Source organism: Ahaetulla prasina, chromosome 5 (genome assembly GCF_028640845.1).
Source record: "Ahaetulla prasina isolate Xishuangbanna chromosome 5, ASM2864084v1, whole genome shotgun sequence".
Lineage (NCBI taxonomy): Eukaryota > Metazoa > Chordata > Lepidosauria > Squamata > Colubridae > Ahaetulla > Ahaetulla prasina.
In genome coordinates this window covers 1,505,974-1,521,427 of record NC_080543.1, presented here as the reverse complement: position 1 = coordinate 1,521,427, position 15,454 = coordinate 1,505,974, and the positions used below count along the sequence as shown (strand labels likewise).

General features: G+C 56.3%; 2 protein-coding genes across 2 annotated transcripts; both read right to left on the bottom strand.

Annotated features, from left to right (window-relative positions):
• LOC131199351 (sphingomyelin phosphodiesterase-like) lies at positions 1 to 1,522 on the bottom strand. Its single transcript, XM_058185052.1, has 3 exons — positions 1,506 to 1,522; positions 1,286 to 1,428; positions 1 to 1,193 (listed from the first exon to the last, which is right to left on the bottom strand). Exons 1-3 carry the CDS (start codon positions 1,520 to 1,522, stop codon positions 790 to 792), a joined length of 564 nt encoding a protein of 187 aa, XP_058041035.1. The 3' UTR covers positions 1 to 789.
• Positions 1,454 to 11,634, bottom strand: LOC131199352 (sphingomyelin phosphodiesterase-like). Its single transcript, XM_058185053.1, has 6 exons — positions 11,352 to 11,634; positions 6,341 to 7,101; positions 4,025 to 4,196; positions 3,761 to 3,837; positions 2,183 to 2,328; positions 1,454 to 2,087 (listed from the first exon to the last, which is right to left on the bottom strand). Exons 1-6 carry the CDS (start codon positions 11,532 to 11,534, stop codon positions 1,684 to 1,686), a joined length of 1,743 nt encoding a protein of 580 aa, XP_058041036.1. The 5' UTR covers positions 11,535 to 11,634; the 3' UTR covers positions 1,454 to 1,683.
• Positions 11,635 to 15,454: the final 3,820 nt, after the last annotated feature.

Below are 15,454 nucleotides of genomic sequence, written 5' to 3'. Positions count from 1 at the left end.
CAGTGGAGGAAGCCATTTATTGCGGGGGGGGGGGGAGAGAAACAAAACAGAAGGGGGGCGCCCCCTGCCTGCTGAGGAATCCCATGCTGGCAGAAGCTGGGACGAAGAGTCTGAGAACAGACCCTGCCCAGTTTTGCAGAGCAGAGCAGTCCTGCGGAGGAGTCCTGGCAACAGAGCCCCCAGGGTCCCTGGCTTTCCGAGCCTCTGCTCCAGAGGTAGGTTTCAGCAGGTTCTGACCAGTTCTGGAGAACTGGTAGTGGAAATTTTGAGTAGTTCGGAGAACCAGTAATAAAAATTCTGACTGGCTCCGCCCCATCTATTCTCTGCCTCCCAAGTTCCAGCTGATTGGGAGGAAATGGAGATTTTACAGTATCCTTCCCCTGCCACGCCCACCAAGCCATGCCACGCCCACCAAGCCACACCCACAGAACCGGTAGTAAAAAATTTTGAAACCCACCACTGCTCTGCTCCGCTGCGGATGGCAGTTCAAACATTGGGGAAGCAGGGTGTGCATGTCTTGCAGGCCTGCTTTTCATGCCCACACGAAGGGATGGAGCAGGGCTGGAAGGGGAGAAGCTGCCAAGCAATAGAGGGCAGCCAGGGCACCCCACCCTCTCTTAGGGGCCATGGCCGGGTCTTTTCCGCATCTCAGGGGTGTGATTTGGAGGGCTGAGGGGCTTGTCTGTGCCCAAGAGAAAGGACACCATGTTGTGCCCATGCCCACAGAGCCTGATGGAGGGCAAGGCCACTGCGCCCCTTGGAACTCCAAGGTCTCAACTTGCCCCCCAGCTAGCAGAACCGCTGTTGCCGCCACCAGGCCTGGATTTCTGGGAAGGGCAGCTTAAGGGTCTGGCAGAGTTTGGGATCAGCTGCCCGGCCGGTGCGGAGCGCGCAGAGCGTGGCCTTCCTGCAGGCATCCCCGCAGGGCTTGGCGGGTGGGTGGCCCTTGAACCTCAAGTACCAGAAGTGCTGGAAGAGCCGCTCATCGGCCTGCAGGCGGTCCAGGAGTCGGTTCCAGTCCTCCGGGAAGGCGACGGGCAGCCCATAAGTCTCCCGGGCCCCGTAGAGGCGCTGCCACCGAGCCACGGCACCAGGCTGGTTCGCCTGCGTCAAGTTCAAGATGAATGTCTCGTGGTCAAGGACCATGTAGGAGCTGCCAGAGCGGATCCCGTCCACGTGGTAGATCCGGTACCCTGGAAAGCAGGCAGGGGTTACTGGCTCAGTTCAGGAAGGGCCTTGCAGAAGACACCGTGGGAGGAGGGAGCAGAAGACAGCAGCACCTCACCTGGGTTGAGTTTGATGTAGGTGGTAACACTGGGAGCCAGGAAGGCAATGCCCACCGCCGGAAATGGTCTCCTCATCGTAAAGATCTCAAACCCATCCAGGTGGGTGTGGCCAAAGAACTGCCCGGCTACCGTGCCCTCAAACCTGCAGGAGAGACAGGCCTGAGCAGGGCTGGAAGGGGAGAAGCTGCCAAGCAATAGAGGGCAGCCAGGGCACCCCACCCTCTCTTAGGGGCCATGGCCGGGTCTTTTCCGCATCTCAGGGGTGTGATTTGGAGGGCTGAGGGGCTTGTCTGTGCCCAAGAGAAAGGACACCATGTTGTGCCCATGCCCACAGAGCCTGATGGAGGGCAAGGCCACTGCGCCCCTTGGAACTCCAAGGTCTCAACTTGCCCCCCAGCTAGCAGAACCGCTGTTGCCGCCACCAGGCCTGGATTTCTGGGAAGGGCAGCTTAAGGGTCTGGCAGAGTTTGGGATCAGCTGCCCGGCCGGTGCGGAGCGCGCAGAGCGTGGCCTTCCTGCAGGCATCCCCGCAGGGCTTGGCGGGTGGGTGGCCCTTGAACCTCAAGTACCAGAAGTGCTGGAAGAGCCGCTCATCGGCCTGCAGGCGGTCCAGGAGTCGGTTCCAGTCCTCCGGGAAGGCGACGGGCAGCCCATAAGTCTCCCGGGCCCCGTAGAGGCGCTGCCACCGAGCCACGGCACCAGGCTGGTTCGCCTGCGTCAAGTTCAAGATGAATGTCTCGTGGTCAAGGACCATGTAGGAGCTGCCAGAGCGGATCCCGTCCACGTGGTAGATCCGGTACCCTGGAAAGCAGGCAGGGGTTACTGGCTCAGTTCAGGAAGGGCCCCTTGCAGAAGACACCGTGGGAGGGAGGGAGCAGAAGACAGCAGCACCTCACCTGGGTTGAGTTTGATGTAGGTGGTAACACTGGGAGCCAGGAAGGCAATGCCCACCGGCCGGGAAATGGTCTCCTCATCGTAAAAGATCTCAAACCCATCCAGGTGGGTGTGGCCAAAGAACTGCCCGGCTACCGTGCCCTCAAACCTGCAGGGAGAGACAGGCCTGAGCAGGGGCTGCCCAGCTTTGCCCTGGCTGGGCAGCTAAAACGGACTGAGCAGGAATCGGGCCTTGTGTTGGGTGCCCTGAAGATTGGGTGGTGATGGTAAGAAGAGTTACCCCAGGAACCCGAGCAGTTTGGCCTCCGAGAAAGCCAAGATCACAAGACTGGCAAGGAGGCAGCCAAGTCTCAGCCTTATGCCAGGCTGGTTATGCCCTGGGCACCAGCAGTGTTACACAACTGCAGACCGTCTCTCTGAAGGAGACGCCAAGGAGGTCAGCAGGGACCCCCAGATGGGGAGTTCCTTTTTCCATTCCAGGATGTGATGGGTTCCATGGCAAGCGAGCTGAAGCCCTTCTTTGGCGTCCCATCTTCAGAGAGATGGTGTGCAGTTGTGCAACACTGCTGGTGCCCAGGGCATAACCAGCCTGGCATAAGGCCTTATCAAAGGTGGAATGCGAAAGGTGGCTGGAGAGAGCTGGCCTTTCCCAACCTTGAAAGACTGAATAGAGCTGGACCTGCTGATGATCAGACTGGAGACCCACCAGGAGCCCCCAAATTTGCAGAGTGGAGTACAGAATTGAAAGCCTCCCCAGAAAGCAGTAAAGAGGTCCTGAGTTCCTGGTGATGGCCAAGGAGACAGCGCTACCATTTGACCAGGGTGGTATAAGCAGGGAGTTGGACTAGATGACCTCCAGGGTCCCTTCCAGTCCTAGGATTCTGTTTTATGTGGTCAGGAAGTCATCAGGAGCTGGTCTGGGCCTTGGAAGTGGGAAGCCACCCCCCCAGGCAGGCCCTTCTGGGGGTTATCTAGGCTGTGGTGCATATACCCCCCAAGGAAGAGGGTCTGCAGAGCCCCCTGAGCCGTGAGAACTCAAACCACGGTTGGCATTAAGGAACCTTTCCTTGTGCAAAGGCAGCCGCTCAGCCTTTACCTGACCTGCTACCTAGGTTGTATGACAAGGCTCAAATTCCAGCCACCCAAAAAATTCCCAGAAACAACATTTTCTCATCAGCTTTGAGAATGGAAGCCCCACTCTGACTGCTCCCCCCCACTTCAGGAATCATCCAGGAAACCTGGGGGATTTGATGGCCTGCTCATCAGCAAATCAGAGCAGCAATAACTGTGATCCACAACTGAGCCTGGGGCAGCTGAAGTAAAGTGGGGGGGGGGGCTTAGCACCTGAGCGATGGAGAGGAAGGAGCCAGAGAGGCCTTCAGCCTCCCCCCACCCCACGCAAAGCCTCCCCAGTCAGTGACCGTCCTTGGAGGGAGGAGAGACACATCCAGGCTGAGACGCGCAAGAGGCACCAGCCTGCGAGGTTCTCTGCAGTCAGCCTGGCACAAGCACTTGCTGGGGACAGCACTTGCTCGGGTGCCAGGCTGGGCAGGGCAGAGCAGGCAGCTGGCACTTCGTACCTGTTGATGATGTGGTAGTAATTCCAGCCCCAGCTCCGCAGGCAGTGGGAGGGCGGGATGTGGCCGATAATGTGGACCTGAAGAGGAAGGCGGGGTGTCAGCGGGGGCAGCAGCAAGGGCACCCTCCGGAGATGGGTGCTTGCCTGAGGTTCCCCGCTCACTCTTTGCCCTGCTTCTGAAGGAGGTCACCTCATGCTCTGGGAATGACCTGGCCCGCCCCGGCCCAGTTCCTGCCCAGCACCATCCCTGCCTGCCCCGGCTCACCTTCTCACCACTTTCCTCCGCCCTCTGTAGGATGCCCACCAGCCACTGAAGCTGCCCTGCCGGGTCAGTGGAGTTGATCAGGAGCCAGAAGTTGGCCTCAGAGCAGAAGTTCATGTTGAGGGAAACCAGGCGGAGGCCCCGCCAAATGGGGACGGTGTAGAAGCCCCCCAGCCTGCCAGGGAGAAGGCAGGAGAGTTTCAGGGATGGATGGACTCTCAGAAATCCCGCCTCCCCCCATCCCGGTGACCCCAGGCCCCTGCCTCTCTCCCGGGAGAATCCGGGGGGCCCAGAACCCTTGGGGAGGGTCTCCTTCGTCTCATCGCCATCAATCAGACCTCAAAACCTTCAGTAATGGAGCCCACATGCTTCCGGAACAGGCGTAGGCACCTACGGCAACTTCAACTCCCAGAATCTCAGCCAGCAGAGCAAAGTGCAGAATTCTGGGAGTTGAACTCCACAGTTTTTATTTTATTGATCAAATTTATTGATCAAATTTATATACCGCCCTATCTCCCGAAGGACTCAGTTTGTACAGTTGCCTTAGTTGCCCAGCTCTGTCTGCGCCCCGGAGCAGAGGCCGCCTGACTGGTGCCACAGGGCTTTGCCACCTGCCGACACCCAGGCCGAAGAATTCTTAACTAAGCAAAGGAGGCGGCCTTTCCTCTGAGGACGCAGGGCTCCCATCCCACAAGCAATTTTAACCCTGGGGACCAGGAGCGACTTTCCGATGGACACATGGCAGAATTAAGCAGCTCTTTGGGCCCCATTCTCACCCCAAAGAAAGCCGGCTCCCACTGATGAGGTTGCCCAGTTTGGGCCATGAAACGTCTGCAAGAAAACAACCCAGCTCAGAGAGCACCCAGGACCTTTCAAAGGTGGCTTTGCATTGCAGAAAAGTTTGTAGTAACGTCAACAGAATGGTCACAAAAACAGCCCAAGTCGCCTCACAGGGCTGTTGTTGTGGGGAAAGTAGGCAGAGATAATAGATATGTTTGCTGCCTTGAGAGGTTTATAAAAATAATAAAGGTGGGATATAAATAAAATAAATAAAAGCTTTCCGTAGGCAACAATGCAAGGGCAGAGGGAAGTGGAAGAAAATATCACATACACCACAATCCCAAAGACGACCCTGGTTTCAAATCTCGTTTCTATAGCATTCAAGGCAGAGGTGGGTTTCAGCAGGTTCTGACCAGTTCTGGATAACCGGTAGCGAAAATTTTGAGTAGTTCAGAGAACCAGTAGTAAAAATTCTGACCGGCCCACCCCCATCTATTCTCTGCCTCCCAGGTCCCACCTGATTGGGAGGAAATGGAGATTTTACAGTATCCTTCCCCTGCCACTCCCACCAAGCCATGCCCACAGAACCAATAGTAAAATTTTTTGAAACCCACCACTGATTCAAGGTGGTTTTAAAGCAGGTGCGTCCAACCGTGGCAACTTTTAAGACCTGTGGACTTCAACTCCCAGAATTCCCCAGCTGGGTAGATGAGGAATTCTGGGAGTTGGAGTCCAGGGTTCTTAAAAGTTGCCAAGGTTGGACAGCCTTGTTTCAAAGCATCTCCTGAGCCTGGCCACAGAAACTTAGCAGCTGTGGGGCTTTACCTGGTGAGCCCGGCAGCCCTAATTCTCGTGCCTGGCAAAGCCAGATGTTTTGCTGAGCACAAAGGAAGGCAACTGCCGGAGCAGCTGGCTGCTTTGCCAACAACATCCAGCCCAGGAAGAACCAGGAGAGCAGGTTGCACCCAGCCCAGTCAGGACTGCAGCAGAGGCAAAACCTTCCTGCCACGAAAATCAATCAATTTGATTTCTATGCCCACCCAGCTCAGCCAAGTGACTTGGGGGTGGGGGTGGCAGGGGTGGGGCTTACAATTCTAACATCCAGAATCCTGGAGTTTGGCTCCACCGGCTGGCCTTCCTCCCAGACAGCTCTGGTTATGGGCAGCAAAGCGAGAGGGAGGGAGGGAAATGAAATAAACATCAGAGCTGCCAGGGAGAGGGGAAGGCGGCCACTGGAGTCAGGCAGCAGGTGAATTTTATTTATTGTTATTATGTCTTGGTGACCCCTAAGGCAGGTCCCTGCCAAGACCACCTGGAAAATGGGGAAGGGGGAGTGAGGATCTGGTCCCCAGGAAAGATGGGGGAGAGCCCAGCCTGGACCCCCAGGAGAGTGAATCACCTGGGTCTGCAGGCCAGAGGCCACCCTGGCCAAGGCTGCTCTGCCCCCACTTGAAGAGACCTCCTGACATCCTCAGGCAGCCTTCCTTCCCCCCTCCTTGCCTTCCTGGTGCTCCCTGCCCGCCAGACCCTCACTCCTACCTCAGGGTGTGCAAGGCTTCGGGGGGCAGCCACTGCTGCCAGGCGTCAGCCATGGCATCATACAGCCAGGCAGAAGACTGGTTCCCAGGCACGTAGGGTGGGGGGAAGGCATTGACGGGCACCGACTCGTGGTTGCCCACTGCTGGGTAGACGGGCAGCGGCCCCAGGTATTTCTGGATGAGGCCAGTGATGGTGGTGAGAGCGTGCAGCTGGTCTTGGCGCGTCTGTTGCCAGATGTTGTGGGCTGGGATGTCGCCTGTCCAGTAAGCGGCATCAAATGGCCCTGCAGATGCCAAGTGCTGCAGCAAGTTCTCGAGGGTGTGGAGGGGCAGGTCGCATTTGCTGTAGGAGCCCCAGTAGCCAGCCTCGGGGCCCCGCGGCTGCCCCCCCCGGCAGCAGAGGGGGTCCTTGCAGTCAGGGTCGCTGCCTGGGGTGTACTGCTGGTCCCAGTGCAGGTCCGTCAGGAAGAGCAGGCGGGCCGTGGGGGCACCGGGTGGAGGGGGCACTGGAGGCTGCAAGGGTGGCTTGGGGGTCTTGGGCAGGGTGACATTCCAGCTGGAGTAGATGTCCCAGTGGCCACATTGGGTGCCCACCAGCAGGCCGCAGATCTCAGCCGGGCGTAGGATGGAGCGGACCCAGGCGGTCACCATGTCTTGCCCAAAGATACGGATTATCTCCTGACACACCTCGGGGGGTGCCAGCTTCAGCGTCACACAGACCTTGGCTGCCAGCTGCTGGAGGTGTTCCACGCTGGTCTCCAACTGCAAAGCAGAGGGCTGGAGTTAGCATTTGGGGGGAAGGGTCTGCAGAAGCACCCCTGAAATGTCCAGAAAAGAGGGGCTGGAGGAATCTCCCCACCTGATGCCTTAGCCATCCCTCGCCTCCTACGTTCCTGCCAGGGTCCTCCTGGCATGTTGTCCCTTGGCGTGGGGGATAGGCTCTGGTGTGGGGAGACCCCCTGTCCCTGAAGTCCACTTCAACCACCAAGAAGCTCAGGAGCAGCCCCCTTGTGTGATAAGAAAAGCCTCCGATAGGCCAGCTGGCTTTTCCCTGTAGCCTAACCATGTGCTCTGCCCAAGCTTTCCCCATGGCCCCCAGCCCCTCTCAGCCCGCTCAGCAGAAAAGCAGGTCGTACACAGGGGTCGCAGTTCTCCAGCCCCCCTGAACAGCCAACCCCAACCTCAGCCTTGGTCCTGATGCTTGCTTGGGCCCTGGAGAGCCAGCTGAGCTGCCAGAGCTGCCTGGAAGGGGTTTGCAAGGGGGCTCTGGAGGGGCCCAAAGCCGGCCATCCAGGTGGGGAGGAGGGAAGGTGCCACTCAGCCTGTTGTGCAATCAGAGGCCGGGGCTTTGTGCCACAGCTGCTGCCTCTACAAGGGGTGGGAGGCAAGGGGCAGCCAGGCAGCTGAAAGGAGCCCAGCAGATATTCTGGATTTCCTTTGGGTCTCCTTTCCCTGTAGCAAAGAGAGGGGGAACCAGCTAAATAAGGCCAAGAGGAGAGGTCTGAAACAGCCCTCCTCCACTCCACCCTCCTCACTGGGTCTCCCTCCCAATCTGGGGCTGTGAAAATATGGCATGTTATTGTTGTTGTTAGTTGGGTGTTAGTTGTTGTTGTTAGTGTCCGACCCATCGTGACCCCATGGACAATGTTCCTTCAGGCCTTCCTGTCCTCTACCATCCTCTGGAGTCCATTTAATCTGACACTGACTGCTTCAGTGACTCCATCCAGCCGCCTCATTCTCTCTTGTCCCTTTCTTCTTTTGCCCTCAATCTTTCCCAGCATTAGGCTCTTCTCCAGTGAGTCCTTCTTTCTCATTAGGTGGCCAAAGTATTTTGAGTTTCCTCTTCAGGATCTGGCCTTCTAAAGAGCAGTCAGGGTTGATCTCCTCTAGGACTGACCAGTTGGATCGTCTTGCAGTCCAAGTGACTCACAGGAGTCTTCTCCAGCACCAGAGTTCAAAGGCCTTAATTCTTTGGCGCTCAGGCTTTCTTATGGTCCAACCTTCACAGCCGTACATTGCAACTGGGAAAACCATAGCTTTGACTATACGCACTTTTGTTGCCAGGGTGATGTCTCTGCTTTTTAGTAAGCTATCTAGATTTGGCATAGCTTTCCTCCCCAGGAGCAAGTGTCTTTTAATTTCTTGGCTGCAGTCCCCATCTGCGGTGATCTTGGAGCCCAGGAAAATAAAATGTGTCACTACCTCCATTTCTTCCCCATCTATTTGCCAGGAATTGTGAGGGCTGGATGCCATATTTTCTAAGATTACATATTGCATGTAAGAGTTGGCAATTATTTATTTGTATCCCACCTGTATTATTTTTAGAAAAAGCTCAAAGCGGGGAACATCTCCACACACCTTCCCCCTCCTATTTTCCCCATAACAACAGCAACCCTGTGCGTGTGGTGGGCTAAGAGACAGTGAGTGGCCCAAAATTACCCAGACTCCCGCCTTGACAGACCTTATTCCACCAGGCTGGGAGTTGGGCCACCAACCCTGAAGCCAGGAGAAACTGAAGGGAAACTGAGGAAGGAGGGGGAGGGGCTCTCTTCCTCTCTCCCCAAAAGCTCCAGTTTCTGCAGCACAGGCTGATGAGGAAATCTCTGAGCTGTGTGGACTGAGGAGCTTCCTGGTGGTTCCCCCTCCTCCCTCTTCCCTTGCCCAGCCTCCAGCTGGCTTCCACAGAGCTCGTGACCTGCTGGTGGTTGGGAATTAGGCCGTCAACAAAAGGAGGGTTGTGGGCCCAAGGGCAGCCTCCCCCACAGCAGTTGCTCTTGCTGACTGCAGGAAGGAGGAGGCAAGTCAGGGGCCGTACAAGACCCCACAGGGGAGACCCAGGCCCACGATGGGCTCCTTGGCACAACTGCCGGGGTGGGTGGGAGAGAAAGTGGCTCTGGTCAGGAGCAGGACAGAAAGGCTCTCATTTGTCTTGCAGCTCTTCTGACCCCTTCCAGAAGATGGGGAGGGGCCGGACGGAAAAGGCTGTGCTGGTACTTGCCAACCTTCTCTGGACATCCTGGAATGGCGGGAGGGGTTTCGGCCCATGGACTGCATGTCTTTCTTCAGCATCCGGACACTTCCAGAACCTGGGTGGGTGGGTGGGTGGAGGCATCTCCCACCTTCCCCTCCTATTTTCCCCATAACAACAGCAACCCTGTGCGTGTGGTGGGCTAAGAGACAGTGAGTGGCCCAAAATTACCCAGACTCCCGCCTTGACAGACCTTATTCCACCAGGCTGGGAGTTGGGCCACCAACCCTGAAGCCAGGAGAAACTGAAGGGAAACTGAGGAAGGAGGGGGAGGGGCTCTCTTCCTCTCTCCCCAAAAGCTCCAGTTTCTGCAGCACAGGCTGATGAGGAAATCTCTGAGCTGTGTGGACTGAGGAGCTTCCTGGTGGTTCCCCCTCCTCCCTCTTCCCTTGCCCAGCCTCCAGCTGGCTTCCACAGAGCTCGTGACCTGCTGGTGGTTGGGAATTAGGCCGTCAACAAAAGGAGGGTTGTGGGCCCAAGGGCAGCCTCCCCCCCCCACAGCAGTTGCTCTTGCTGACTGCAGGGAAGGAGGAGGCAAGTCAGGGGCCGTACAAGACCCCACAGGGGGAGACCCAGGCCCACGATGGGCTCCCTTGGCACAACTGCCGGGGTGGGTGGGGAGAGAAAGTGGCTCTGGTCAGGAGCAGGACAGAAAGGCTCTCATTTGTCTTGCAGCTCTTCTGACCCCTTCCAGAAGATGGGGGAGGGGGCCGGACGGAAAAGGCTGTGCTGGTACTTGCCAACCTTCTCTGGACATCCCGGGAATGGCGGGAGGGGGTTTCGGCCCATGGACTGCATGTCTTTCTTCAGCATCCGGACACTTCCAGAACCTGGGTGGGTGGGTGGGTGGAGGCATCTCCCACCTTCCCCTCCTATTTTCCCCATAACAACAGCAACCCTGTGCGTGTGGTGGGCTAAGAGACAGTGAGTGGCCCAAAATTACCCAGACTCCCGCCTTGACAGACCTTATTCCACCAGGCTGGGAGTTGGGCCACCAACCCTGAAGCCAGGAGAAACTGAAGGGAAACTGAGGAAGGAGGGGGAGGGGCTCTCTTCCTCTCTCCCCAAAAGCTCCAGTTTCTGCAGCACAGGCTGATGAGGAAATCTCTGAGCTGTGTGGACTGAGGAGCTTCCTGGTGGTTCCCCCTCCTCCCTCTTCCCTTGCCCAGCCTCCAGCTGGCTTCCACAGAGCTCGTGACCTGCTGGTGGTTGGGAATTAGGCCGTCAACAAAAGGAGGGTTGTGGGCCCAAGGGCAGCCTCCCCCCCCCACAGCAGTTGCTCTTGCTGACTGCAGGGAAGGAGGAGGCAAGTCAGGGGCCGTACAAGACCCCACAGGGGGAGACCCAGGCCCACGATGGGCTCCCTTGGCACAACTGCCGGGGTGGGTGGGGAGAGAAAGTGGCTCTGGTCAGGAGCAGGACAGAAAGGCTCTCATTTGTCTTGCAGCTCTTCTGACCCCTTCCAGAAGATGGGGGAGGGGGCCGGACGGAAAAGGCTGTGCTGGTACTTGCCAACCTTCTCTGGACATCCCGGGAATGGCGGGAGGGGGTTTCGGCCCATGGACTGCATGTCTTTCTTCAGCATCCGGACACTTCCAGAACCTGGGTGGGTGGGTGGGTGGAGGCATCTCCCCACCTTCCCTCCGCCCGGGGTCTCAGGGAAGTCGGCTCTAAGCTTCGGAAGGGGAGAGGGCCAAGGGCATCCATCGGGCTCTGCCAGCTTCCTTGCCTCGAATCTCCCCCCTCCAGGCCAGAAGGGGCCCTTGGCCACCGGGACCTTCCCCAGCCCAGTCCTGGAGGGCCCCGCGAGTGGGAGAAGCGCCCCAGCTGCTCCCAAGAAGCCGCCCGCCCGGGAAACCAGCTCAGCCAGGGGTGGGAAAGGGGCAAGCCGGGCCCGCTTTGCCGGAGCGGAAGCGCGGCTCCGGCCTCAGGGGAGGGTGTCGGGCCGGTGTCTCGCGTGGAGCGGAAGGAGCGGGCCGCTCACCTGCATGCTGGCGTCCAGGGCGGTGAAGACCAGCCTGCAGGCGGGACAGCTGAGGTTAGTCCAGCCGAAGCGCGCTCCGGCCGCGGGCAGCAGGGTCTCCAGGGCCGGCCGGCTCTCCCGAGGCACGGCCAGCGCCAGCGCCAGCGCCCCGGCCAGCACCAGGCGGAACGCCGCCGCCCGCATCGCCCGGCCCAGCTCGGCTGCTCAGCACGCAAAACGAGCCTCGCTCCGCCCGGCCTTGCCTCGCCACTGCCGCCCGGCCGGGCGCCCAGCAGGGAAGGCGCTGCGGCGGGCGGAGCGAGGCCCGGAGCCGGGAGGAGCGCTGGCAGTTCCCGCCCCCCAAGATGGCCTCCACCCGGCTGGCTCTCGGGGGCTGCGGGGGCGCAGCTCCTGCAGACGGTCCCGCACACGGGAAGGGCCACCTCGTCCCCGGCTGGCTCGGATCTTGCGGGGCAGGCCGGCCGGCCAGAAGCATCCTTCCTCCGCGGCAGGGAAGCTTCCCCCCAAGCCTCCCGTCAAGGAGGACCCCCGATCCCCGCGGCCCATGGCGGCCTTCCCTCTGCCCGGCTGTCTCGTTCGGCGGGGCGCCTCGCAAGGGGCCCGGAGTCGGAGAGCTTCCCCGCTGCGGGGGTCCCTTCCAGGGGTTTCCTTAGCAGACTAGCTAACCCGGCAGCTCGGGGGGGGGAGGCGAGCTTTGCGCCCTGCTTATTATCTGCAGCGGCTTGGCCCGACGGGGAGGGCGTGGGGGGGTGGGGGCTTCTCTTTGGAAGTTCCTTGATTCGGCTGTTGTTGGTCTGGTGTTGAGGGCTGCTTCTCTGGGGCTTCTGTTTTCTGGGCTTGTTTGTTTCTGAGTCTTTTTATTTCCTCTTCTGCAAGGCATGTAAAGCTGTCTCTGGGTGGCCCTTTAAGGGCTGATTTATGGGAATGCCAAACTTCCAGGAATTTCCTACCTGGCCTGGCCTGGTCAAGGATGCTCAGTTTACCAGCTGAATCTAGGCTGAACCTGTCCACCCATTGTGAGATTAAGGTGTTTCTGTTGTGTCTTCTGACTTGGTCTTTGTGGATGTGCTCTGCCAGTTCATTTTTGTCCTTTTCACAGCTTATGTTGGTTATGCTGTGGCAGATTGAGTGGTGGGACGCCTTCTGATAAAGTTGTGTGGGTTTCTATTTTCTTGCAACATGTTGTACAGGCGGTCTTATTTCCCTTTTCTGGTGTTGTGGGTTGCTGCTGCAATGCGTTTGTGTTCATCTGAATAATGTCCTTACGCAGTTCCTTTTGTGGGTGGTTGAGTTATTGCTTTGATGATGGAGCACTTGGTTAGTGTGGGTGGTTTTTCAGTGGGCATGCCTTTCTAATTTGCTGATGAGGCTATCCAGGAAGGGTTGGGTGTTGTTGTTTCCTTCTTCCTTGTGAATATTCTTCCTTTGAAGATACTCTTGATTGCTCCATGTGTCTCCTCCGGTTCTTCTTTTTCATTAGGACGAAGGTTCCATTTGCATACCAACCTACATAACTACATATCAGTGTATTTTTGTTTGCATGTATGGGAGAGCTGTGGTTTCTAGATGCTGAGAGTGGGTGTCCCTCTGATTTGTTGGCCTATGTGTCCATCAATCTGAAAGTGGGTAGTGAGGCAGAGGCTGGTCAGGTCCATGATTCCGGGTGTTTCGATCAGGGGTGAAATCCAGCAGGTTCTGACAGGTTCTGGAGAACCGGTAGCGGAAATTTTGAGCAGTTCGGGGAACCGGCAAATACTACCTCTGACTAGCCCCAGAGTGGGGTGGGAATGGAGATTTTGCAATATCCTTCCCCTGGAGTGGGGAGGGAATGGAGATTTTGCAGTATCCTTCCCCTGCCACCTCCACCAACCGACGCCCACCAAGCCATGCCACACCCTGAGAGAGTGATCGGCCCAAAGTCACCCAGCCGGCTTTCATGTCTCTCAGGCTCAACCAGACCTGGATGATTTACAGTACTGTGCAAAAGTGCCAGGGCAAAAAGGCCATAAATTAAGAATGCTCTCAGAAATAGAAGTGGAAATAGTTTATTTTTATCAATTGATGACAGGAGGATCTGGCGCAGATCCACAGAGGATCTATGGTTAGTTCTCCGAGATGTTTGGAACCACCTCGAAGAAACCACACCAAGTTCCTTCAAAGATGGTGTGCAAGTGTAGCTCGAAGAATTGAGGCTTTTTTGAAGGCAAAACTTGGGCACACCAAATATTGATTTGATCTGGAGTTCTCTTCTGTTCATTTACTTACCATTTTGTCAATTGATAAAAATAAACCACTATCACTTCTATTTCTGAAAGTATTCTTAATTTACAGCATTTTTGCACAACTGCCTAAAACTTTTGTACAATGCTGTATGGCCTCACCTTTCCCAGCATACAAGCCTTCTCCAAGGAGCTGAGTGTTTGCATTAAGTGTCCAAAGAAGGATAATCTGAGCCTGGTCATTTGTGCCTTGAATGAGAAGGAAAGGAGGGTAGGGGGATGACTGAGGCAGTTCCATAAACCACAGTTTTGGCCTGGAATGAGACTTTATCTGATTGTTGCCCTGACAATTGATCTCATTTCTGCCCCTCAAGGCCGTCTTCTACTCTACAGTCACTGCATGGCAAGCTCTGGTCTGAGCTACATTTGCTGGTTCCTTTCCTGTCAAAGGCCAGTGCTAAAAATAGAATAGAATAGAATTTATTGGCCAAGTGTGATTGGACACACAAGGAATTTGTTTTGGTGCATATGCTCTCAGTGTACATAAAAGAAAAGAAAAAGAAAAAGAAAGAAAAAGTAGAAGTTCTCCACCGTTTCAGGCCAGATGCTGTTCCTGATGCCATCTGTATATTTAATCACAGTCCCATTTTTTCACTGTGTTCCTTAACTTTCACCAGGAGAATTTTCACATCCTTTGCAATGGCGTTCCCCAACCTTTCCGGCCCAGCAGAGGTGGGAGGGGGAATTGTCTTGCAAGTGCTGCATGTGCCACTTTCATGAATGCAGCTTGCCCACCATTTCCATGCCCTGGTTCCAAACAAACAGATGGCTGTGGACCAGGCCTTGGGGACCCCTGCTTTAGAATCATTGTCCTCTCTGTGGCATTCGGGACCACTCAAAGCTCCCAAGAACACCCAGGACTACTCCCTGTGGAGCACATTGCAGTGTTCAAACCATGAGGTGACCAAGGCTTGAGTGAGTGGCTGAACCTCCCCCCCCCCAATAAATTCAGCACACAGATTGAATGAAAAGGGAGAGACTGAATTGCCTTGTTTTGCTCCTTTGCCACCTTCCGCCCACGGAGTGACTCCCTGGCCCGTGTGTAGGTTTTGCATGTGAGCCATGAGATGTTTTGGGATTCTGTTTCTCTGAGCACTTTCCCTCCATAGCTTGGCATGGTTTGCATAACTGAAGGCCTTTCTATAATCATGGAGCCACTATGCAGCACTGTCAGAGTTTAGGCAGCATAACTAGTATTATGAGATAAACCCAGGAGCAAAACACAGCACACAGAGCCTTTACATAAATAACAGTGGTTATTTGATAAGAGAATGCAGCTGCATGGCAAGTCATGGATGCTCCTCATTGGCCACATTACACCTCTGCTCTGTGAGTTGCATTGGTTGTCCATGTCCTGGCTCCCATTTAAGGTGCTGATAAGGACCTAAAAACCCCTGTGTGGCACAGGACCCCCTTCCCTGGGTCACTGCCTCTCTCTGATGACCTCTTCCCTTCCTACCAGGTCTGGCAGAAGAAACATGATGAAGGGACCCAGGAGACAGGGTCTTTCTGCCATGGTGTGACATCATTCCCTCCCCCCCCCCCAGGAGTCTTCCAAAAGATCTCTGAATTCAGAAGGAAGTTTCAGTCTTGACAATTAACCAGTGGAACAACTTGCCTCCTTCTGGCACAGGCCAAGCGCACCCGTGGCTGTTGTGTCAACAGCAGGAAAAGAAGACGCCATATGGTTCCTTACTTTAACTCCATTCCCACCGCTAATTCACCACTTTACGACCTTCTTGGAGTCTCACTCGGCTGCTGAGGCTGCTGATGTAATGCCTTTATTCAAGTTTGCTGAATGTCTTTCAAGTTTCAATCTCTTTT